Source organism: Pyrus communis, chromosome 13 (genome assembly GCF_963583255.1).
Source record: "Pyrus communis chromosome 13, drPyrComm1.1, whole genome shotgun sequence".
NCBI lineage: Eukaryota > Viridiplantae > Streptophyta > Magnoliopsida > Rosales > Rosaceae > Pyrus > Pyrus communis.
In genome coordinates, this window is record NC_084815.1 from 13,138,816 (window position 1) to 13,165,657 (window position 26,842).

The 26,842-nt window shown below is 37.7% G+C and overlaps 2 protein-coding genes across 2 annotated transcripts; both read left to right on the forward strand.

Moving 5' to 3' along the window:
* The first annotated feature begins 4,357 nt into the window (after positions 1-4,357).
* On the forward strand, positions 4,358-5,272 carry LOC137712060 (putative homeobox-leucine zipper protein ATHB-51). The gene is made up of 2 exons (XM_068451207.1): positions 4,358-4,753; positions 4,926-5,272. The coding sequence occupies exons 1-2, from the start codon at positions 4,394-4,396 to the stop codon at positions 5,163-5,165; spliced, it is 600 nt and encodes a 199-aa protein (XP_068307308.1). The 5' UTR covers positions 4,358-4,393; the 3' UTR covers positions 5,166-5,272.
* A 3,625-nt stretch (positions 5,273-8,897) lies between these two features.
* On the forward strand, positions 8,898-13,181 carry LOC137712208 (uncharacterized). Its single transcript, XM_068451325.1, has 6 exons — positions 8,898-9,339; positions 9,432-9,493; positions 9,654-9,737; positions 9,845-10,936; positions 12,549-12,728; positions 12,834-13,181. The coding sequence occupies exons 1-6, from the start codon at positions 8,898-8,900 to the stop codon at positions 13,179-13,181; spliced, it is 2,208 nt and encodes a 735-aa protein (XP_068307426.1).
* Positions 13,182-26,842: the final 13,661 nt, after the last annotated feature.

The window sequence follows — 26,842 nt, forward strand, 5'->3', positions numbered from 1 at the left end:
GTTCTCCATTTAGGTTGGAAGAGCTTGGAAATAATGTATCTCCTCGAGCAGTGGAAGTGTGGTAGACTCCGCACGCGAGATTTGAGTCGGGAAATGTCAAATCCGCAGAAAAATGTGGTGAAAATGCTCCCGGTTCGATCATTGGTTCGGAAATTTGGAGATAGAATGGTTGAACTAATCTTAGATTGATTTGGGTTGCTTGGAATGCCACGAGAATAGGCTGGGCCACGGGAGTGGGCTACTCGGCGAGAGCATGCTGGGCCACAGGAGCAGGCTACTCGGCGTGTGGTGCATGTGGATGCAAGGCTAGGGCTTGGCTTGGCAACATGTTGGGTTCGCGTCGGGTTTGAATAGCTTGGGCCCGTGTGGGTTACGACAAGCTTGGATGACACGACTTGGGCTGTGGTGATGGTACCATGGACCTCGCCGTGGGTGGCTACCATGGTAGCCACCGCAGTGGTTGCCATGGTGGAGCCTTATGGTGGTAGTGCCGCTCCGCTTATTGTCACGTTTGGCCTTGTGGATCGCCGTGGTCCCATCTCTTGAAGATTGGAATTTTCATTCGTTGAAGTTTCCAAATTTCTTGCCATTGTACTTTTCTTTTATGTTTTACCAAAGAATTTTTTCAAATAAAAAATTCTAAAATAATAACGTATGAAAAATCTACAAATGGACAAGAAAATAGAAAACCTTGGATGTGAGAGTCTTCTATGAGTATAGGACTTAATTCTCAATGAAAGCACCAATTTATGGATGCAAATTTCTTCCTCCTTGCTCTTGGACAAAATTGCACCTACAAAATAAATAACACCTTAGGTCAAGGCCAAGAGCCTCACGCGCCCATGATGAATGAGGGGGGGACTTCGATCGTAGAACCTTCGATGCGAAAGTTAGAATTTTGAGGGAAAAATGTTTGGAGAATTTAGAGAGTTTAGCAAGAGAATTGGAATTGAGTTTTGGAGAGAATGAGAGGGCTTATATAGGGATGTGGTTGGCCACCTTGGGAGGAGATGGACTGGCCACTTGGATGGTTTTGTGGGTTAGGTTCTTGATTTGTGGTTAATTAGCTAATTGATGTAATAATTATTTAATTAATTAGCTAATTATTATAATAAAAGAGGAAGGGTTTGGGGGTTACCTTGTGGAGAAGATATGATGAGGATGGATGAAATAGGTTGTAAATCAATACCTATTTGGGCACTTTTGACTTGATTGAGGGATGATTGTCCACTGCTCATGCGTAGGAGTTCCAATGTGCCTCGAGGGTAATTTTATCCTTCTTTACCAAAAAATCCACGTGTTGCCTCTTGATTATTTTTGGCTCCACACATGTCATTTAGTTTTTAACATACAAATATAGCCTCCCTAGCATTGCCCTTTTGGTGGAGATGAGTTAAGTTCAATTCTTATATGGACACACATCATGTTGAACCATTTGGCCCATCTCTTTAAACTTTAACATGATATCAAAGCGGATCTTGTTTGGCCTGAAAATTAGATTGGTATTCTTTCTAAACCCCATTATTGGGTGTGTTCCGAATTCCATTAAGGCCTTTTAGGATATAATATCACATCTTTTGGGTTACAAGTGGTTAAGTTGGGGACAATATTGGTATTATAACATTTGGCCATTCTCTATGAAACTTTAACATATCATGTTGAATGAAGAGATAGATAGACTATTAGAATGTGAGCATCCATCATAAAATCAATCTAGCTATAGCAAATGGAAGTCTGAGATTATTTAAACTATTAAGTAAGGCTTTAATTATCGAAGTGGATCCATACTCTCATATTGGGATGTCACCTTATTTAGCCAAACATATAAACAACATTTTAGATGGCATAAAAGCATTGGACTCAACACGTGAATATCCTACTCTAATACTATGAATATGAACATCTACTCTAAAATGGGTTAATTACACTAACACCCCCTTAGGTTTATGGTGTTTTCACAAAATCGCCTCACGTTTGAAACATAACACTAACACCCCCTGATGTTCTAATTTACTTTCGCATAACCTAGGACTAACATCACCTTAAAATATTTTCTTAAAGACAAATTTGCCCTCATTTTTAATTACTTTAAAAATAAAAATAAAAAACCTTTTTAAAAAATCAATATAATGTTTAGGGCCTCCCCTCTACATTCACCACAACATAATGGAAATTCATTAGAGTAAGTTCACCCCTAACAAATGAGTTGGGCAATAGCCCAATTTTCCCCTTAGCCCCCAAAAAATCCACTCCACCCGATGATGTCATGCTGACACGTCAGCCATGTGAAACCTTTTTATTGTGCTAGGCACTTGAGAAACACGCAAGTGTGGGTGCGCGTTGTCGACAGCTTGCATAGAGGGGACCGCTTTGCTAACGCGCTAAGGGATTTTGGGATTCGGGCTTACATGGCGCATCCTTGTCCGTTGGATTTCTAACGACTAGTTTTTTGGACCGTTGGATTTCCAATAGTAAAAAAATTTTGAAATTCAAACCCAGTGCCTAGTGACATGGCACAATCTAGACCGTTCGATTTTCAGATCAACGTTCCAGGCTTTTTGGACAAAAAACATTAAAAAAATGTTAAAAATTATTAAAAACTAAATAACTTGATTAAAAAAATGTTAAAAAATTATTTAAAAATACCAAAATTATACTTTCTGATAATCACACGTGGCGTAACAATATTGGTCAAAAATCCTATTCAAGATTAAAAATAAAATTATTTTTGATTGTTTAAAAATAATAATATTTTAATATGAATTGATTAGGCAATTTAGTTTTAGGGGTGGAGATGCAGTTGGTAGTTACTATTCATTGCAGTCAATTACCATTCATTTGGGTGGATTGAATTGACTCTTGACTAGGGGTTTTTAGGAGTGGAGTTGCTCTTAACATGCTTCACCTCCTCCCTAGCCGTCCTCACACAAGCTTGACCTCACTCTCTGCCACAAAAAAATAATATGAAAACCATTGAATTCACAAGAATCTTCCTCACGAAATGCAAGTTGTTGTTGGAAACCTTGAACTTGTTTATGCCAAATTCCGAAAAAGATCTGAGGCCATGGTAGAGGAAGAAAGATAATGATATTTCTTTAATTTTCTTTTTATTTTTTATTGTTTAATGTAAGATTTTAATTTGGATTTTTTTTCTATTTATTCAAAGGATTTTTCATTTTTTTTTGTTAAAGTATAATTAATAATGAGGGCAAATTTGTCCTAAAGGGGTTATGTGAAAGTAAATTAGAACCTTAAGGGGTGTTTGTGTTATGTTTCAAAAGTGAAAGGTTTTGTGAAAACACAATGAACCTGAGGGGATGTTAGTGTAATTAACCCATCCTAAAACTAATTAATTGGAATCCTAGTGTCTAACATAGACATGTATGTATGCAATGTACGACAAGCGTGTCGGTTGGAAGATGATGTAAATGGGAGAGAGTGGATGAGTGGACTCAAAGGTCTCAATCTGATATGGTCCCCATTGATCCTGCTCCTATGGAACTGACAGATGCCCCCCTTTCTCACGCCTCCCGACTTCTACCCCTCCCCTAGTACTATTTATTGGCCTTTCCCTCTCTTTCTCTCTCACTCAGAGGGAAATTAAAGATAAAGCTTTTGTTGCACCCCAAAGGTGAAATAGCACAGTCACACTTCTCTCTCAACCGCTTACTTCATCAGTCTTTTGCACTGGAAAAGACAGAATACAACAGAACCCTTTCAAGTTTCAACTGATTCTCTCTCTCTCTCTCTCTCTCTCTCTCTCTCTCTCTCTCTCTCTAAGCTTAGTTTCGATCATTATCATCATCTCTCCCTAGCCCTAGCTTACTCTGTCTGTCTTTTGTGGTCCACAATATATTCATCACCCTTAAACCCTGCATACCCATATAACGTGTCGATCATTTAAAAAAAGAAGACAGCAAGAAAGCATAATCAATTACATCCCAATATGGATTGGAAAACCAGTTTGAGACACCTTGTTTCTCGACCAGAACCTTCCTTTGGCTTCCTTAACAACTATAACTGCTATGACCACTATTCTCCTGGTAATTTATTTTTCATTATTCTGACTTCAGTAATATGTTTTCACCATTTCGACCGGTACTTTCTTCTCTATCTTAGCTAGGGTTTTCCTTTCCTTGAATTTTATTACTATGGTTTCCACTTAAAGCAAAGCAATTATTGAACCCTGATTTCTTGGACAGGTCACACTTTAATTAGTCATTTAGGTCAAATACAACCTCAAAACACAGAACTATGCAGTCTTACTTAAACATATATCTATAAAATATACAATTACATACCCAATGCATTTTTAGCACTCGTTTTAGTTGTCAAACTTCATATAAGACTACAAATATTTGATTTGTTGGGTAATTTTAATTTATTTTCAGGAATGGAGATGAAGCATCAAGCAATGATATCTGAGACATCATCGCAAGGAGGCTTGGTTCCTGGATTAATGGACAGAAATAATCATCAGAGAGGTTATGGGTGCTCTAGTCATGACAAAAAGAAGAGACTGACGAGCGATCAGTTGGAGTCACTGGAGAGGAGCTTTGAGGAGGAGATTAAGCTGGATCCTGATAGGAAGATGAAGCTTTCAAGAGAGCTCGGCTTGCAACCTAGGCAGATTGCAGTTTGGTTCCAAAACCGAAGAGCCAGGTGGAAGGCTAAGCAGCTTGAGCGTTTGTATGACGCTCTCAAACAAGAGTATGATGTTGTCTCCAAAGAGAAGCAAAAGCTTCAAGAAGAGGTAATTCATCTAATTTAATGCCTTTATAATCAATTATTAACCCTTGATTAATCACATGCATTAGTTCTCCTTTTACAAACTTAGCTAAAAACCCATTTATCTATAATGATTTAAAATTTCAAATAATTTGTACAACATTAACTTAGTGAGTTGTATATACATGGCGTTGTAGGTCATGAAGCTGAAGACAATCCTAAGAGATGAAGTTGCTAGGAAGCAAGTTTCCACCCGCTACACTGAAATCTCTGGTGAAGAGACGGTAGAAAGCACGTCGGTTGCTATTCGAAGCGCTAACAAGGCAGGAGGGAAAAACCAACATCAGATTGCAGAATGCAACTATCTCTACATTAATGTTGAGGAATATAACCCAGTATCACCACCTTTCTGGGGAAATCTGCCTTCTTATCCCTAAGAGGCTGTTCTTGTGCTTGCTCTTGTTCAAGTTAGCTTTAATTTACCAGGGTTTTGCTTTTATTAATTATTAGCTTAGGAAGAGGAGCTAGTAGTTTTATCTTCTCCTGTGTCCCTAGGTCACTACTAAGTTAGAGAAATTGACATTTCATTTACCCGAAAGGACGTAATGATCAGCATGACATTTATTAATTTTGTCCACTTCCATATTTTTATAGCATATTCCCCTTTAGATAATGCTTGTGTCCTCCTATGGAGTAACCTACTTATCCTCCCCACTTGCGACTAACGAATCTTTATCATCTTGTTGACTTTAAAAATTATAAAGTTTACTTAGCGTGCAAGCCGAGTAACTTAATGAGTTAACTACGTCATTCAGAGTTCATTACCAAGCTCGGTAGGGAGAATAGTTGAATGTCATGGTGATGTGATGAAACGCGTTGTTAACTTCTAAAACGAGCGACTTTGGTCAAGGAAGGAATACTCTCAGCTGTAGGAACAAAGATACTCAAAGGAGATGAGTGTCTTAATGGTGAAAGTGGTTCAGCCATCGATATGTTGAACTCTAAATGTCACTTGGGAACGTCCGATCATAAAACACCCCACTTCACCAAGAAAGCTAATGAAATGACCTCGTTCAGCAAAAGAACAGAGACTCTTCGACGCTAGATACTTGGATTTAATCAGTTTAAATAGGAGAACTTGCTGTTTAACCAAATTGTCATCGTCGCCGATTGCCCTTGAAAATTTATGTTTAACCAAATTGTAATCATCCGTCAGTTGCCAACTCCAAATTTATGTAACCAAATTGAATTTGTGCTTACTTGTTAGTGGAGCAGTTACTATTTTCTGAAAAGGGTTGAGAGGGCTCACATTGAGCGTTGATTTGTGTAGTGAGTTAAAGGTCCTTGTTACGTTGCAATCCCTCTCATATTTATTATGACAAATCACTTGATGCCCAAGTCTGCCGTACGATTACCATTCCCCAATCATATCTAATTATTTTAGAATTATCCTCACCAATCGTTTATCAACCAAACCTCTATCTCAGCCGAATCACACATGCACTAGGACTCTGAATCTAGTCCCTTTGTGCTTTCAATTCATTCCTTATCCAATCAACAAGAAGTTTCAATCCTTGGAATATTTTAAATCTTATCAAACACATCATGATTCTTCAACCATCATACATCATCCAAGACTCTACCGAAACGTAAGCATGGACGCAGCCACCTTAGGGTCATGGGACGAATGCCCTCTCTCCTTTTTTTTTTTGGTAGAAAAAATGTGCATACTTGTGACATTAACAAGGTGTATAACTAGTCTACTTGCTTGTGACATTAGCATTAATTCTTTTTTAGTTGCTATTGCCGACATTGAAAGAGCATTTTTGGCAATGAAATTTATGAAGAATCGATTGAGAAATTGGATGGGAGATCAATGGATGAATGATAACATGGTTATTTTGTGGAGAGAGATATTTGGTGGTCTTGGTAATGAAGTTGTTATGCAGCGGTTTCAAAACATGAAAATGCGTCAAGGGATATTGCAATTTGTTGTATAAAAAATGTTATGAATTCATATACACTACTACAAAAAAACACTTTGCGTGATGAAATAAGTTTGTTGTGCAAAGTACAATTTCGTCGCGCAAAGATTTTTGTTTTTAAATTTTTAATTAAATTAAATTAATTTAATATTTTGTCATGCAAGGTTTTGCACTTTTTTTTTATTATTTCTCTTATATTAATTTAATTATATAAATTGTTTGTGCGACGAAATATTTGGTAGTGCAAGATTTTTCGAATTTTTAAGTTTTTAATTTAATTTAATTGTATGATTTTATTTTTTTTAATTACTTTAATTTAAATTGACATGTTCAAAATAAAATGACATATGAAAAATAGTGATCAAATTATCCATTACATAATAGATTCAAAATGTACACATAAATTAACAAAGTACAATAATAAAAGCCTAATACAAGTTTATTGTGGTGGTAGTGACGGGGGATATGGTTCGATAGTGTCCTAATCCTCAACTTTAGCCGTCAAAGTCTCGACGATTCCCTACACAAAAACAAACACGGTTAAATAACCAAAAAACAACATAAAATAATACCAAAAATTGGCATAATCTCCCCTAAAATTGGTGTAGCCAAACTCCTCCCCTCACCCTATACTTGACCCTAAACCCCGCACCAAACTCAAAATTAACTCCAAAAACACATATTAATAAAAAAAACTAATTTGGGAGAATATACCTTTTGGCAAGATTGAGAGTGAGTGAGAATGAGAGGGAGGAGTGAGTGTGAGAGAATTAGAGGAGAGAGTGAGAGAGAGATGAGAGAGTGAGTAAGAGTAAGAGATAGTGAAGAGAGAGAGAAGAGAGATTAAGTGAGAGGAGTGAGTGTGAGAGAGAAGGTCGGATTTGGGGAGAGGGAAAGAGAGATGAGAGGTAAGAGAATAGAGAAAGATATTGAGAAAATTGTGGAGGAGTTATTTTGGTTTTAAAAACCCTATCACTTTGCTTGGCGAAAGATACGAGTTTGGGTGATGAAATATTAGTCGCGTAAAGTATTAAAAAAAATTATTTCCCACATCCCATTTTTGGTGTCTGCCCAAATTTTTAGAGTTTTGCACAACGAAGTGTTGGTCGCACAAAGTTTTGTGCGACGAAGGATTGGTCGCACAAAGTCTAAATTTTTTTTTTTTTTTTTAAATTCCAACTTCCCTTTTTTTGGCTCCCACCAAAATTTATGGATTTTGCGCGATGAAATATTGGTTCATTGCGCAAAATTTATAAAAATAATTTTTATAAATAATAAAAAAGAAAATAATTATATTTTGCAATTTAAAATATAAATAATTTAAAATAAATAAGGTTTAGGCGACCAAATATGTATTCGTTGCGCAAAGAAAATAAAGAAATAATTTTGTAACATCCCACATCGCCTAGGGAAGTGGATCCTGTAAGCCTTATATGTATATTCTCATCTCTACCTAGCATGAGGCCTTTTGGGAGCTCATTGGCTTCAGGTTCCATCGGAACTCTGAAGTTAAGCGAGTTGGGGGCGAGAGCATTCCCATGATGGGTGGCCCACTGTGAGTTCCCAGAAACAAAACCATGAGGGCGTGGTAAGGGCCTAAAGAGGACAATATCGTGCTACGGTGGAGTGGGGCCAAAGATGTAGTGGGAGCCTGGGCCGGGATGTGACAGTTTGGTATCAGAGCCTAGGTTTGGCAGTCCTGCATATTTGGTGAATATTCTAATTATTTTGGTGTCTTCTGTCAGAACTATGCTGCCTCATAGAGAGCCACGTCGTTCAACTGAGCCTAGTTTCCCTGATATAGCTCAGTTTGGGGAAGCTATAGCTCATGCTATTCAGTCCTCACTTCACCCTCTTCAGATGAGTCCCTTGGAGACTATGTATAACTTAAAGTTAGATAAGTTTGAGGGTTATGAAGGAGCAGAGTGGTGGCTCGAGCATCTTGCAAGGACTTTTTGAGTGATGCAAAGTCAAGGGAATCTTCCTTCTGAATGGTGGGTCAAGACGACTACATGGTTCTTAGGTCAAGAACCAGCATCTTGGTGGGAACAAAAGGTTTATCAGTTGAACCCATAGGAAATTGTTGACTGGGAAATGTTTAAACGGTTGTTTCAGAAAAGGTTTATTCCCCCTTAGTATATTGATCGCAAGTAGCAAGAGTTTACTCAATTGAGACAAGGGAAGATGACGGCGAATGAGTATTATAGGAGTTTCACTGACTTGTCTCGTTATCATCCGAATGTTACTGCCAATCCGGTTGAGATGCTCCATCGTTTCAGATTGGGGACTAAAAAGAAGTGGCGTTCTATGGCGACCACTACTCCTTGTGGTTCTTACAAGGAGTTCTATGAGATTTTGTTGAGGATTGAGGATTCAGAGAATATGCCTAGTGAGAGTGAGGAAGAAGAAAAGGACGGCAATCAGAAGAGAGATGACAAAGGTAAAGGTCAATTATCTCAAGGATCTCACAAAACTCAGAGCTTTAAGCAAAGTCGAGCTAGCTCCAGTTCTTTCAACGGGGGTTTTAGTGCCTCTGGTCAGGGAAGAGGTGGTAGATTTTTTAGGGGTCCTAGATTCCAGAGGCAGGGGAATTCTAGTAGAGGAAGAGCTCCGTTGTGCCGCAGACGTAACAATAGGCATTTTTGAGAGTGTAAGCGGGGCAGTAGTGGATGTTTTACTTGTGGGCAGATGGGATGTAAAGCTTTAAATTGTCCTCAGAATCAACAGAGGCCCCAACAGCCTTCCTTTCCACCACCAATGCCGATCCAGCAAGTTCCAAGGTCTGGTAGTTATGGTAGATGGGTCATGGTGGTGCTTACCATTATCAGGGTGACACCGTTCTTTATGCTTTAGGGAAATATCAGTATTCCCAGGATCCTTATTATCAGAGTAGGTATCCTCAGTATTCTGGAGGTTATACACCGTATCTTCCCATTCTAGCTGGTAGATCTCAGTGGTATCAGGGAGGACAGCCCCAGCAAAGAGAGATTGCTTCCAGTAGTGCAGGATCTTCGAGGCAACATGGTTAGCCAAGTCAAGGCCATGGTGTGCAGGGGCGAAATAATCAAGCTAATAGAGGTCATGAGGGACGACAACAAACCCAGGGACGTGTTAATAATATATCTCTGCAGGATACTCAGAATCATCCAAACTTGATCATGGGTACATTAGACATTCTTGGTCACTTTGCTAAAGTTTTAATTGATTGTGGTGCTACACATTCTGTTATTTCTCATACATTTGCTCAAGTGACGCAACCTCATCCTACACCTCTAGGATATGATTTAGAGTTTGCTATACCTAGAGGGGAGAGGTGTTATATTGATTGTGTGTATCCAGGATGTCTAGTGACGGTGGAGGATATAGTTATGCCAGCTAACCTTATCCCATTAGATATTGTTGATTTTGATGTGATTTTGGGGACAGATTGGTTGCATTATAATCGTGCCAATATAGATTGCTACAAGAAAACAGTTACTTTCCATCATCCTAGATTACCTGTGGTTACTTTTGTGGGTGAGCATAGTGGGGTGAGGCATGGCGTTATTTCTGTTGTGAGAGCAAAAAGGTTATTATCAAAAGGTTGCCATGGATATTTAGCTCATGTAGTGTTGAATGATGTTGCTCCTAGTAGTATGGAGAATGTAAAAGTAGTAAGGTATTTTCCTAATGTATTCCCTGATGATTTACCTGGATTGCTGCCAGACCAAGATGTGGAATTCATTATTGATTTGCTTCCAAGTACGGATCATATATCTTTGACTCCTTATCGAATGGCTCCTGCTGAATTGAGGGAATTGGAGATTCAATTGCAGGAATTAGTTGATAAAGGTTTTATTCGGCCTAGTACTTCACCCTGGGGAGCTCCAGTGTTATTTGTGAGGAAGAAAGACAAGACTTTAAGGCCATACATTGATTATAGGCAATTGAATCAGGTAACAATTAAAAACTGTTATCCATTGCCGCGTATAGATGATTTATTTGATCAGCTTCGAGGCTCCTGCGTATTTTCTAAGATTGATTTGAGGTCTGATTACTATCAGTTGAAGATTAAAAGTGAGGATGTTCCTAAGACGGCTTTTAGGACTCGATATGGTCATTATGAGTTTCTTATGATGCCATTCGGATTAACTATTGCACCTGTAGCTTTTATGGATTTGATGAATCGAGTATTCCAGCCATATTTAGACAAGTTTGTCATTGTTTTGATTGACGATATTCTGGTATACTCTAAGTTGTTGAAGAGATTGAGGGAACACCAATTATATGTTAAGTTTAGCAAATGTCAATTTTGGTTAAATCAAGTGGCCTTTTTGGGACATGTTATATCTACCCAAGGTATTCTGGTGGATCCTCAAAAGGTAGCAGCCGTTGAGAATTGAGAGCAGCCACGAACCGTCACGGAGGTACGAAGTTTCCTTGGTTTAGCAGGTTATTATCGACAGTTTGTTAAAGATTTTTCAGGTATTGCTTTATCACTGACGAGGCTAACTAGGAAGGATGTTAAATTTGAGTGGGATGATAATTGTGAGCGGAGCTTCCAGCAGTTAAAGTATTGTCTCACTTGTGCACCTATTTTGGCGTTTTCAGATGATAACGGTAATTTCGAGATCTATAGTGACGCTTCTTTGAATGGTTTGGGATGTGTGTTGATGCAACATGGTAGGATGATTGCTTATACTTCACGATAATTAAAGCCTCATGAGATGAATTACCCTACTCATGATCTGGAATTAGCAGCCATTATCTTTGCTTTGAAGATTTGGAAACTTTATCTTTATGGTAAAAAATATAAGATTTATATGGATCATAAAAGTCTTCAATATCTTTTTACTCAGAAGGATCTTAGTCTTCGATAGCGGAGGTAGACTAAGTTGCTAAATGATTATGATTGCACGATTGAGTATCACCCTGGTCGTGCAAATGTGGTGGCTGATGCACTTAGTAGAAAGACTCCAATTAGACTTAATGCTTTATATGATGGTCATATTCCTCTTCTTTTTGAATTGAGGTCCACTGGAGTGAAGTTAGGGCTGGAAGAACAAGAAGAAGCTTTACTTGCTAATTTCCAAGTTAGACCAGTTTTAATTGATCGTGTACTCGAGGCTCAGATGAATGATGAAGAAATCCAGGAGTTAATTGAAGCAAGAAGTTAAGGGAAAAAGAAAGATTTCAGAGTTCGGGAGACAGATGGCATGCTGATGTAGGAGAACAGAATGTACGTGCCAAATAATGCGGAATTAAAGAAAGAAATTTTGGATGAAGTGCACTGTTTGGCTTATGCAGTGCATCATGGAGGTACTAAAATGTATCATACCATTCAACCATTTTATTATTGGCCGGGTATGAAAAGAGAAATTGATGAGTATGTGAGTAGGTGTGACATTTGTCAGCAGGTTAAAGCTGAAAGGAAGAAACCTTTTGGGTTGATGCAGCCGCTTCCCGTTCCACAATGGAAATGGGAAAACATTACTATGGATTTTTTGTACAAGCTTCCTCGTACACATAATGGTTATAACGACATTTGGGTGATAGTTGATCGGCTTACTAAGTCAGAACATTTTATTCCAATAAGGGAGAAGTATTCTTTAAGCCGATTAGCTGAATTATTTATATCGAAGATTGTGAAGTATCATGGAGTTCCAATTAGTATTGTCTCGGATCGTGATCCTAGATTTACTTCTAAGTTCTAGGTAACATGCCAAGAAGCTCTTGGTTCGAGATTACTTTACAATACAACATATCATCCTCAGACAAATGAAACAATCAGAGAGGACTATTCAGATGTTAGAGGATATGTTGAGATCTTCAGTTTTACAGTTTGGTGATGCTTAGCATAAGCGGTTGGATTTGATGGAATTTGCCTACAACAATAGTTTTCATTCATGTATTGGTATTGCTCCATTTGAGGCACTTTATGACAGGTCTTATCGTACACCCTTGTGTTGGTCTGAGGTTAGTGAAAGAGTTTTGGAGGGCCCTGAGATAGTGGAGGAGACTACTCAGAATATTCAGGTGATTAAGTTTAACCTGAAAGTGGCCCAAGATTGATAGAAGAGCTTAGCAGATAAACATGCCACTGATAGGGTGTATAAAGTGGGTGATTGGGTATTTTTAAAGCTTTCACCATGGAGAGGTGTGGTACGGTTCATGAAGAAAGGTAAGCTAAGTCTTAGGTACATCGGACCATATATGATCACCGAGAGAGTCAGTGAAGTTGCTTACAAGCTTGAGTTGCCTCTAGAGTTGTCTAAAGTGCATGATGTCTTCCATGTTTCCATGCTTCATCATTATGTTTCAGATCCGTCACATGTTATTCCTCCTCAACCTTTGGAAATTAATCCAAATTTGACTTATGATGAGGAGCCAGTGACTATTCTGAATTGGAAAGATAAAGTTCTGAGGAATAAGACAATGCTTTTAGTGAAAGTTTTGTGGAGGAATCACTCAATGGAGGAAGCTACCTAGGAGACAAATGAGCGTATGAAAGAGATGTATCGACGCTTGTTTTATGATTACTAGTGGTTTGTATTTATTGTGTGAATTTTGGGGACGAAATTTTCTTAAGAAAGGTTGGTTATGACAGCCCGTCCCGAATTATTTTTATCGATGGTGTGAAAAGACTAAATTGCCCTTGGACGTTAGTTGGTGTAGTAAGTGTTATATTTTGGTTGTGGTCCAATTTATGTTAAGTCCTAATTGTTTGGACCCAATTGGAACTAAATTTGTCCTAGTTTGTGGTTGGTTGTTTTGTTGCCAACTAAGACCCCACACCACACACACACCCATACCCTTACCCGTTGACTCTCTCTCTCTTTCTGTCGGATTTTTTCTGCATTTTCGTACAAGTCGTACGGACATCACCCAAATCAACCATTTTTCTTCACTGATCAAGGTTTTTGATGTCATATTCGTATTCCTTGTAACCATACGATCTCATCTATTCCATTGTTAGGACGTGAAGCCGTCAGAAAACCCGATAACCATAACCTCCGATTTCAGGTACTATTCATGCACACGTAAATGTGAAGTTTTTGGAAGATTCTAAGCTTATAGGAAGCTGTAGAACACTCTCACGAAGCTCGGAGAAGAAAAATGAGGTGTTTTAGATGTCAGGAAGTCAAGTTGGCGAGATTGAAATTTTGGCCGGATTATTAAGGGGTGTGTCAATTTAAATTGTCACATCTTGGCCCAGGCCCCCACCACATCTCGACCCGACTCTATCGTAGCACGTTATTGTCCGCTTTGGGCCCCTACCGTACCCTCACAATTTTGTTTCTGGGAACTCATACGAGAACTTCCCATTGTGTCACCCATCATGGGAATGCTCTCGCCCCCAACTCGCTTAACTTCAGAGTTCCGATGGAACTTGAAGCCAGTGAGCTCCCAAAAGGCCTCGTGTAGGTAGAGATGGGAATATACATATAAGGCTTACAGGATCCATTCCTCTGGACGATGTGGGATGTTACAATCCACCCCCCTTAGGAGCCTGACGTCCTTGTCGGCACACTTCTAGCCAGGGATTGGCTCTAATACCAAACTGACACACCCCTTAATAATCCGGCCAAAATTTCAATCTCGCCAACTCGACTTCCCGACGTCCAAAACACATCGTTTTTCTTCTCCGAGCTTCGTGAGAGTGTTCCAAAGCTTCCTATAAGCTTAGAATCTTCCAAAAATTTCACATTTATGTGTGCATGAACAGTACCTCAAATTAGAGGTTATGGTTCTCGGGTTTTCCGACAGCTTCATGTCGTAAAAATGGTATAGATGAGATCGTATGGTTACAAGGAATATGAATATGACATCAAAAACCTCGATCCGTGAAGAAAAATGGCTGATTTGGGTGTGTGTATGTGTGTGTGTGGTCCTAGTTCAACAAAACAACCAACCACAAACTAGGACAAATTTAGTTCCAATAAGGTCCAGACAATTAGGACTTAACATAAATTGAACATAACACCCACTACACCAACTAACGTCCAAAGGCAATTTAGTCGTTTCACACCGTCGATAAAAATAATTCGGGACGGGCTGTCACAAATTTAGTTTAACAATACAAAATATAAAAATAAATAATAAATAAATAAATAAGGTTTAGGCGACGAAATATTGATATTCGTCATGTAAAGTTTTAAAAAAATAACAAAAACTTATGAAAATAACTATATGTTAAAATTTAGATAAAAATTTTGTTTTGCAAAGTGACTTTGCACGACGATGTGTGTTTCATCGCGCAAGGGATTTTTTTTTGCTAATGATATAAGTATTTTGTTTTATAAAATCTTTAGCTTTTTAATCTGTGAATTTGTTTTTTAATCATGCCCAAATTCACATATTAGGCTGGGATCTTACAATTTTAAAAATTGACACCACTGAAACGTAAGCCCCGTTCAGTTAGTCCAATGAACCAAGCGAATAACTGTTAAGTCAGCCAAGATTACTCCAAGCTTGAAGCCTAAAGGCTCCACACATGTCTCAGCCCATCGCACCGGGCGATAAGACTCCAAGCGTACGGAGGCTTCCTGTTTCCAGGCCTGAAAGTCTACAGGCCCACTTCTGCAGAGATCCAGGCCTGGAAACAGGAAGCCTCCGTATTCTTAGAGTCTAATCGCCCCATGCGATGGGCTGAGACACGTGTGGAGCTTTTAGGCTTCAAGCCCAGAGTAATCTTGGCCGACGTAATAGTTATTCGCTTGGTCCATTGGACTAACTGAACGGGGCTTACGTTTCAATGGTGTCAATTTTTAAAATTGTAAGATCCCACATCGCCCAGGGGAGTGATCCTTATATGTATATTCCCATCTCTACCTAGCACGAGGCCTTTTGGGAGCTCACTGGCTTCGGGTTCCGTAGAAACTCCAAAGTTAAGCAAGAAGGGGGCTAAAGCAATCACATGATGGGTGACCCACTGGGAAGTTGCTCGTGAGTTGCCAAAAACAAAACCGTGAGGGAATGGTAAGCCCAAAACGAACAATATCGTGCTACAGTGGTGGAGCGGGCCCGAGAAGTGATCCGCCCCAGGCCGAGATATGACAATTTGGCATCAGAGCCTAACCCTGGCTGTGATGTACCGACGAGGACGTCGGGCCCCTAAGGGGGTGGATTGTAAGATCCCACATCACCCAAAGGAGTGATCTTTATATGTTTATTCCCATCTCTACCTAGCACGAGGCCTTTTGGGAGCTCATTGGCTTCGGGTTCCATGAGAACTCCGAAGTTAAGCGAGTAGCGTACAAGAGCACTCCCAGGATGGGTGACCCATTGGGAAGTTCTCGTGTGAGTTCCCAGAAACAAAACCATGAGGGCGTGGTTGGGTCCCAAAGCGGACAATATCGTGCTATGATGGAGTCGGGCCCGGAAAGTGATCCACCCCAGGCCGGGATGTGACATTGTCACCTATGATAATAAGATCATCAACATAAATAAGGACCACCATCATACGAGTTCTATTCCGTACAAACAAAGAAGAATCGGCATTACTTCTAAGAAAACCTTCCATTTCCAACACTTAACTAAGCTTGGCATACCAAGCTTTTGGTGATTGCTTGAAACCATAGATAGCCTTATGCAGTTTGCACACCATACCATCCTTTGCTGGAGAGTAACCTGTGGGCATTTGCAAGTAAACTTCCTCCTGAAGCTTTCCATGAAGGAAAGCATCTTTAACATCCATCTGGTATAACGACCAACCACAATTGACAGCAACGGAAAGAAGCACAAGCACTATGTCCATTGTTTCCACTGGAGCGAAAGTTTCTTTGTAATCAATCCTCAAGGTTTGGGTGAAACCACGAGCAACAAGCCGAGCTTTGTGTCTTTTTATTGAGCCATCAATCTTGAGTTTAGTTTTGTAAACCCAACGACTCCCAATTTCTTTCTTTCCTGGAGGTAATTTTACGATACTCCAAGTACAATTTTCCTCCGAGGCTTGAAGTTCTTCAGACATGGTTTTTCTCCAGTGAGGAATGAGATTGGGTTCTTGAAATGTGTTAGGCTCTACAATATTTGAGACTACAATAAGAAATGCCACATGAGAATTTGAAAAACTATGATTATTTATTGCTTCAGAGATAGGATGTCTAGAAGCATAAGCAACGTAGTCTACAAACTTGGTAGGAGCCTTCCTTTCTCGAGGTGGATTCCTCCTAACATCTTGAGAAGGTTGGTGAGTGAAGGGTTGAGGTGTAGCCTCAAGATCACCATTTCCTTATGAGTTGGCTTGAGAAACTATTGAAGTTGTGATTTCCAACATGACTTCTTGGTCTTGACTATCATTGCCCTTTAGGGAATCGTCATGACTCAAAAGCTCAGTGTATATAGGCAATGGAAACAAGTCACACAAGAGCTCTCCCTTACATGAAGTAGAACCGTTTTTTAAAGAATGGAGTCTCTTCCTCAAAGCAAACATCTCTGGATACAACACATTTATTAGTGACAGGAATAAAACATTTATATACTTTTTAAGTGGAGGAGTATCCCATGAACACACATTTGACTGCCCTAGCATCCAATTTGTCACGATGTTGAGTTTGCACATGTACAAAACAAGTGTAACCAAAAACTTTCAAGTGTGACAGGTTTATTGGTCTGTCTTTAAAGGTTTCATATGGTGATCTGAAACCTAGAACATAACTAGGAAGCCTATTGATCAAATAGGTGGCTGTAAGGATTGCATATGAGTGGATCACTTTGAGAAATTAAAACGTTTTTAGGTTATGTATGTATGTATGTATGTATGTATGTATGTATACATGCTTAATATGTGGATGCATATTAATATGTTAGTCTCTGACGAGACTTGTGATGATATTTGATAATATCTTTAGATCATCATTGATCTAGTTTCACCACATGGTCATCAAGTGATATATTGTATTGCTATCTTCGACCGTAGATTTATTTGCATGTGATATTCGTCCTAGTAGACGCTAGGATTAATGATTATTACCGGTACTAAGATTAACTAGTTGATGCTAGTATATTTCCTGCTTGCTATACATGTGTTAGTGGATGCTAACTTAATTGATTGACGGAAAATAGGATTTTTGGACTTGACTTGATTGTCTTTCGATGATATTAATGAATGAGATTTACTATTATGGTACTGTATTATATTATATAGTTTTCATTATTTATGTTTTCGAAACAGGGGTTATTATGCTTAACGATGATTTTATAACTGTGATAAAACTGTTCCACTCACGTTTTGTTTTATCAACCTCTTCAAGACATAACGAGAATAAGGAGAACATCGATGGGGACAAGTGGGCTTGGCAGTAAGGCTTTCATCCTCTAGACTTTGGATGATGGCTTATTTATTGCAGTTTTATCATTGTTGTAATAGTTATGGCATGATTGTACTTTTGATTATGCATAGCACTGCACTTTGTTGTATTTACTGTTGTGTGAAACTTCTAGCTGCTTTGATGTGATGTGATAATAACAGGGTTAAACCCGAGATAATTTGTGTCCCCAAGTAGGGAGGATGATAAGTATTTTTCTTGTAGTAGCTTTGGAATTATTATTTAATGAACATTTTTTGGTCAAATTCATACACATCATAAATATCTTGTTATGGTTTCATCATTAAGTTGGCATGTGACGTCATCTCCAAATGAGGTTGTATAGTCAATTCAGTGTCAGCTAGCACATCACAGCCTCATAACTTGTGTTATTAGGGTTGGTGTGTGTCAAAAATATCCTTCAATCTTCAATGGCATGCATTCAAACCCTTCTTAGCTTATGCGAACAACTTTATAGTAAGTTGCAAACCATCAGAGGGATTATTGATCACTTAATCACCTAACTCTTCATGTAGTACAAGGCCAAATCCTAAGTCCTTGACCCTAGGTTTAAAGATTATGTTCCAAACTCAATTGTCTCACTAATAAAAACGAACTTGCTCGACCCTCTCTTCATAGGAGGTGACTGGTCAAAGTGGGGAATCACCAAACCACAGGTTGGGCTTCTTGGATAAATCGAATGGAGCCATACTTCGAGTCTTGGAAGAGATTGGGTATTTTGACGCCATCAAGATCTCCACCATTGAGATCAACATGCATTGAGAGCTCTTGGTGGCAGCCCTAAACATCTAGTGCCAAGCCACAAACATGATCATGGGACCATGATTTTCTAGGGCCAGAGAAAGACATATCGAAATATGAATACCTTAAAAGTCATGTTATGGACTCAACAGGTTCAACAACAGAGTTAAACAGACGGAGCAACGACAACACCATCATCATGTTCTAAAGTAGTGGGTGAAGTTCAACAACTTCGCTAAGATTGATCATGCTTGGTCTTCAAGATACAAAAACTTGATCCAATAAAGAATCAACCATATTTCCTATATTCTTATAATCCTTCCAATCTAAGAGTTAGTGTGCCCCGCAAGTAATCATACTCCTAAGATGCAATATCTATTCCTAGATATCCTCTAGGATTTTCTGGGTTTAATAATTCTATATCCTAAAAGGCCAATATCATAATTGGTATAAATACATCATTCTAGAATTTATCTCTGGTAACACAAGTTGAAGGAAATATTTGTGAAAACTAGTTCATTTGAGCAACATCTATGCATGCAATTATCAACTAAAAGGCAGAATCATGCTTGTATACACTCAAAAACAAAACTTTTCCCTGAAATTCCAGACCTAGTAATTATGGTGAACCATGACTCAACTCAAATCTTAAAGAAAAGAGTTGAGAAACTTTTATACCTTTGAAGCACCTCTTTGCTTAGCAAAGGACATTCACCCATGTGAAGGTCTTCTTTCCTTAGTTTCCTTGCTCCTTGACACCATGGATGTGGATGGAGGAACTTTGCTTCTTTGCTTCATGACTTCTTGGATGGATGAAGGAATGGATTCTCCAAGTTCCCAAAATAAGGAACCTCTAAGTCTCCACACCAAGGAGAGCATTGATGAAAAGATGAGTGACCTAGAGGAAGGAAGATTGCTAGCTATGTTCCTCTAGGGTGGCCGGCCTTCATTAGAGAAGAGAGAGATTTGTGTTCTCTTCTCTTCCCTTAGAAAATCCTAAGGATGAAATGGCTACAAAGTTGCCTTTATACCACCTCACAATGAAGTGGCCACTTGCAATTAACACAAGTTTGTCTACCCTTTACCCTATGGCCGACATGATGGGTTTATTGGTCTTTGAGGCCTTTTAGGTTTTCAAGTTGTCATACAACTTGAGTCAATGGGCTTAACATTCAAATCCCATTGGGCCTTACGGCCCAAAACTAACCCGAGGTCTATAAGGAACTTATTCATTTGATTAACATATTAATTAATCCTAGCCATAAATAATTAAACCATTTAATTACCCTTACTCATCTCCGTTGTTTCTTCAATCTCTACCTTACTCGGTGTATGATCCATTGGGTTCCTTTTAGCGAGGTAGTGGGCGATTAGAACTCTTCAAATCGATTATGAATTGAAACATACTTTCAATTCTCCCTTTAGTGATTATACACCTTTAGGGCTTCCACAAACCATAAGTGACACCTAGCAGTAGAAAAGGCTGGATCAAGAAAAAGAGGTACTACGAGCCCTCTGCCCCACGCTTTTAACCAGCTCGCGTGGTTCATGGCTACCCAAGCTAATAAGAAGAGGTGGATAACCTATTCAGTTTAGGATTACAATACTCTTGACCACATTGTTTGGTTTGATAGTTTTTTCATGTCTACTATCCAATGTGATTCTCTTACTTATATGATTACCTTGAATGTGATTTGGAACGACTTCCTAAATCTGATACATACTCTAGCCAGAGATTCTTAATTATATCATAGAGTATTCTCCTTCAAATGGTTTCAAGGCTAGAGATCCCTTGTTACACATTCACTTACCTCCATGGCTAAGTGGCTTAACCCCAACTATGTCGTGGACACCCTCTGACGGAGTGACTTTGACATAATTCAAGATCAAGCACCTAACCAGAAGACAACTATGATGCCTCAGGTCAAATGACTACTTTGCATTATCCCAACCATGAGTTTTCATGTGACATGAGTATGAGAACTCCTCGTTGATCGTGTTCAGTGGACTCATTCTCTATTGAGCACCTACATGCTTGTCTTGGTGTCAGTCACACCAATGACTCGAGACCAATCACTCTCTTTAAAAGAAGACATAGCACATACTGATCTTAACGGACTGTCAATGCGCAATTGGCAATCCTATGATGAGGAATGTTTAAGATATGTTTACGAAAAAGAATGGCCTCATCAATCTAATTTCTTTAGATCACATTCTCCCAATTACATATTCCTTGGACTTATTATTTAAGCATATAACATTAATATGAGATGGCTTTAAACAATAATTTTTGCCCTTTATATTAAACCAAACTAGTTTAACATGTGAAATGTTCGTAAAGTATCATCATATGATTGGCTTTATGGCACATTTCCAACAATCTCCCACTTGCACTGGAGCCAATCAACTTTGTCATCAATGATGATACCTCTTCTGTAGTCATTTCAAAAAATGGCTAAGTAGTAAGCCTAGATAATGGATATCTATATGTTATCCATAAAAGCAACCTTGAGAATAACGACGTCACCATTATACATGATTCTCAATCATGTGGTTCAGTCTCTCATTTGAGTTCAAATCTTGATGAGACCTTGATTCCTTGGCTTGAGCTATCGCCCCATTAGTGTCGTAGTGTGGGTACACTAAAGACACTTTCTGGTTAGAACTGAATGGAGAGTTCATAAATGAACTTTCCCATCCAAACAACATTGTTGTAAGCTTCTATATGGCGATATATTTTGCATGATGGAACACACTATAGCCATTACTTTTAATGTTTCCACCCAAATATCTCTTTAGTCATAATCAAGAGATATCCAATTATCTCTTCATTCATAACGAAAAGACATCCAATGATGGATACAATATTAGATTCATAATTTAATACATTTACGCTTCCATTGCGTTACTCTAATTCTTCCTCATTCTTCAGGAATCTATCTTTTAGTACTTCTTAAATACTTCAGGACTCACTTGACAGTTGCCATGGTTCTGATCCTGGGTTTGCACTGATATCAACTTGTACCGATCTTGCCACAAGTCATATCAATATTTTTCATACAATATGAAATACATAAATCACCTTTCTGCTTATGCACAAAGGATTCTATTTACACTTTATGCTTCTTTGCGAGTCAAAAAGGTACATTCCCTTTTAGAAGAGCAATTTCCCAGTCTGATTGGAATTGTCCTTTCATTTGAAGTTTATCATTCGAGAAACTTTCTACATTTATCGTCTATCAATAGGGATTGAGATAATCCAATTATATCTTGAAATCTATCATTATAGATTTCCATCCCATGTATATAAACTATGTCTCCCATATACATTCTATCGTTATAGAATGTTTAAAGTCATAACTTTAACGAAGAAGAATTCCTTTCATTTCCAAAATTAATATATCATATATATGTTCAAATTTAGGAATATGATTAACTCCCACTAATCTTTTGTAAACCTAGTATACAAATGATTCATTTACATCTCTATGAGAAATCAAATGATTTGATCTTTCTCTTATAAGACGCTTATAGCTCCCACTAGCTTGCTAAGATTCATGATAGATGGATCTCTACAACTTACACATCTTGTGATTGCTACTCTTAGACATATATTATCAAGACTATCTTGATAATGGTATCAGAAACTGATATATGTCCAAACATTGAATCATCATTTAGTTGTAGCTAGCAATCTTCGAATTAACAGAAACCAAGACTACGTCAAAGATGGTTTCTTCCAAGTCAACCAATCTCGTTGATTGTAGTCACCTTAAGCTACCAATTAGCCATGAAGGTTTCACTATTTCAGGTTAAATGGTACTATACTATTTCCTTGAGTATATGTTCTATATACACTTAATGTAGTCATAAGGATTTTAATTCTTATTTCTTTCGAACTAAGAGGTGTAACTCTGTGACATAGTCATAAAGTTCAAACCATTCAACTGAGATGGTTTATAAATCCTTCTCGACTACCTTGGAGCTAGTGGTGTAGGAACTAGGTTGTTATTTTTGTTGATTATCATCTTGTCTCTCAAAGAACCCATTCTTTGAGTTCTATCTCTCGTTCATTTGCTCTATCTTAGGAAAATCCTATTGTAGGATTACAATGAACTACCCAACAAATAATATTTGTTAGTTGGTTTATAGAAGTGATATCCAATATCCCACAAGATTGTTCTCAAACAAATATTGCTTATTAGCACACAACCCCAAATCTTAACATGCTTAAGACTTGTCTTTCTTTCCAACTACATCCTATGGAGTCATGGAAATTTTGGAAGATCTTCTAATTGACAATCATATTGTCTTAGAAGTATATATCCTATATATGGTATTTGATGCTACTTTCTTTGATATCTTTCAAGGAAACTCTTCTAAAGTGTTATTCTTCCTTGGATCAAATCTAAGGAGGTAAATACTTTAGACGTCTTACTCATCAACTTACATTCTTGAATTCTTTGAAATCTTTTGCAAAGTATTCGGACTTGTGTTTATTCAAAATAAACGATAGTCCAACCGGGAGCAATCTTCGGTGAATGTCATACAACATGAGTAGTATTATGTTGTGGACAAGTGCCACTAACATCTAAGTGAATTAACCTCAACAACTTTGTGATTCTTTCTTCTTTTCAAAAGAATAAAGATTTGAACATTTCGCCTCTATACAATTTTAACAAGAAGGCATTGGATCCGGATCTAACGATCCAAAGCATCCGTGTATGACCAACTTGTAATTAATGTTTTAGAGGTGTCATAACTTAGTGGGATTAGTCACTACCTTGCAACCTTTTGGGCTTTAAGCATCGTTATATTTTAAACAGTTAACACTACCACATCATCTCTACTATAGAGACAATCAATCAGATTACAATAATCCAATCATTCATTAATAAAGAACAATGTTTTGTAAAAAAAAAAAAACATTCATCCATCTCTAAAATTATAGTGTTGGAATTAAATTCCTTATTCAAATTGGAATGTAAAGAGAATCTTTTCTTTTCCAATTTCTTTTGTAGTTCATATGAGGAAATAAGTACTATATGCTTTTGCAGAGATCTATATTTTATTCACATTCCAAATGTGAAGTACTTTTTCTTCTCTTATTAATCTTCTACTTCTTACTAGCCACACTTTTACAACGATTGTAAAACATAGTTATTAATAGGGAATCAAGCATTCAAGTAGAAGAACCAACTGTTTTGATTTATTCAAGAAAAATTTACAACACCTTCGAAAAGTGTGCTCTTGACACTTGCAAGATATTTCTTGCAAATACCCCTTCCAATGTCCATCCTTTCATAAAGAAAGTTTATTCCCTTGGAGTTATTTTGCTTTCTTCATTTGATTTCTTCCTTGACTACAATAGTCTTGGTCCTTAAACTCCCATTATCTCTCTTGAAGCTTATTTCAATTGTGTTTTACACATCAAACGATTTGGAGAGCATGCAGTTATTGTTCACTATATAGTTTACAATAAACTTAGTGAACCATTTGGATAGGGACTCGAAGGTGAAGTCCTTGCTTAATTTCCGTCTCTTGAAGTGGTTTAACACTTCAACACTCAACGATTCAAAATCATCATAAGTCCATGTTGATGGACTATTTTTGTCAATCAACCATTATGTTCTAAACATAAGTACAAACTTTCAAGAGTTGTTCAAGGCAACTCTTATTTCTTCATGCAACAATTTGTAAGTGAAGAATCATGGTACATAAAGTTTCCATGCCCTTGTGCTTACTTCTCAAGTTCCTTGTTCATGTAACAAAGAAACAAGCACAAGTGTTTGCGTTAAATAAGAGTTGTTCAAAGCAACTCTTGTTTCTTCATACAACGATTTGTACTTGAAGAATTATGACACTAAAAGTGTCCATGTCTTTGTGCTAATCTTCTCAAGTTCATTTGTTCATACAACAAAGGAATAAGCACTAGTTGTTTGTGTTGTCCTCTTTATGATAGACTTGTCTAACATGTTCTTCCATTGATACATTTTCAATAGGAAGATTGTGAGGATATGACTACTTAGGTACATATACAATCCATTCAAGACAATCTATGGGATTGTTATACCAAGTCCGGAAACTAAAGCCTCTGGCTTTTCTTTGTCAAGTTTTGGATAGCATTTGTAAATATATCGGTACATAAATACATAACGAATATAAATTGATTGATTTTAAGCTATTTGATCTGGGTCTTTAAATCAAATAGCACCACCCACTATTTTTGGCAAATTCCATATCCCTCATTGGAATTCGAGAGTTTTGGAGGAAACTCTTAGTAGGGTATGAGAGGCTCACTATTACCAAGCCCACCTCACAATGATATGATGTTGGCTAGCATCACTAATAATGAGAGAGTACGCTTACTCATTTACATCTCATGTAAGTACCCATCTTATTTGGCCTCTAGAGAATGATGCCTCACAATGATATAATGTTGGCTCCATTGCACTTAGTTAGGTCATTCCCACCATGCAAGTTCGGGTAGGGGTTCAAGAATAACCTCATAATAATATGATGTTGATCATTCTCATTGCCTACCTTCACAATATCATGTATGCATATAGAACTCCTCCTGAGTGTAAGCATATAATTTGTACTCCCCCATGATAGGTGACGTCGAAGTATAAGTCACAAACAATTGGAGCCTACCATGGTGGAAGGCCACGAAAGAGTGTTCAAAGCACTCTCACACTTGTCAACTTAATAACATTTTGGTTGAGGTTTTTAGGTCTCATCACATATAAGCATGCATTTTAATCTTATTAAAATAATTTGGTCCTATTACAACTATTGGCCAATGTGTTTGATTTAGTAGTATATGATACTCCCACTATGCTTGTAAAACGATGTTTAAAGCAAGAGTATATGGTACTACTAACATAAGCTTTGCATTCATTGATGGACTATATAGTTGCCTTAGGGCCTTAGGATGACTATGAACCTTTGATTCGATCCAACACAAGCCTAGTGTTGGATCTCGGTCTAGGGATGGTGATTGATTTTAGTTACACGTTTAATCACATTAAGGCGTGTTTTCTTATTGGGCATTGGACCCTACTACAATTTCATGCATATCAAATAAAACAAGAAAGGAGTACTTCAAAGTAAAGAAGAGCCTATGCTCTTTTACAACATTTAATCAAAACAAATTACTTTAAAGTAAAGAAGAGCTTATGCTCTTTTACAACATTTGATCATATCAAATTACAACCAAAATCTAATCTACACATTCCCATGGTTCAAACAAATATGAGAGCCGGCCTTTCACATAGCTCAATTATCGTAGGCTTAGGTTCATAATCACCCTTTCTTTAATTAATTAACGCTTTAACTAATTAAACTTGAATGCAACATTGTCATTTGGTTTTTGTATCCACATAATTGATTTAGATGGAGCTAAATGAAATGAAAATCCAATTCTCATTTAAAGATACAAAACTATTTTGTTCTCAACTAATTTGGGCCAAAATGCAAGAACCTCAATTTTTTGGGCTATATTGCAAAACACAAACTTTTGAGGTCACTTTGTAAAAACACAAAAGTCCACTACTTCATGTAATTACAACTAGAACCCAAAAACATCATCAAATGCAAAAACTTCATTAAATGAGCAAAACAATTTGTCCTTTAGTGATTTTGTGCCTTTATGTAAAAATGTAAACTTTCGGGTCAAAGTACAAATACACGAAAGTATCAAAACTTTATGTAATTGCATAAAAGCCCCAAAAGTACCCCCATTATAGGTATGGTGTGAATAGTAAAATAGGTATGGGTGATGTTTAAAAGTTCAAACCATCCATCACTAACAAAAACAAATAAACAACCAAACACCTTTTCGAATGAAAACACCAAACTTTTTGTTCTTGGTATGAACATCAATAACAAAGCAAGAACATTGAAGAACATCCATGAAAACCCATAAGAGCTCCATGAATGTTTTCACTCAATAAAACTCAAATTTTCACTACTCAATAGACGATTAACATCCTAGGGTACTTAGGGGTTCCAAAAGTCGCTTTAAAACACTTCTAACAAGACAAACATGAACCCAAAAATCCACCCTTTGGATTTGGCCGA

Bases quoted from the DNA above. Each gene is read 5' to 3' on its own strand.
- LOC137712060 (XM_068451207.1), top strand. From the start codon at position 4,394: ATGGAGATGAAGCATCAAGCAATGATATCTGAGACATCATCGCAAGGA. The intron at 4,754-4,925 runs GTAATTCATCTA...ATGGCGTTGTAG, and splicing joins AGCAAAAGCTTCAAGAAGAG to GTCATGAAGCTGAAGACAAT.
- LOC137712208 (XM_068451325.1), top strand. From the start codon at position 8,898: ATGACGGCGAATGAGTATTATAGGAGTTTCACTGACTTGTCTCGTTAT. The intron at 9,340-9,431 runs GTAACAATAGGC...AATTGTCCTCAG, and splicing joins AGCTCCGTTGTGCCGCAGAC to AATCAACAGAGGCCCCAACA. The intron at 9,494-9,653 runs GTCTGGTAGTTA...TTCCCATTCTAG, and splicing joins CCGATCCAGCAAGTTCCAAG to CTGGTAGATCTCAGTGGTAT.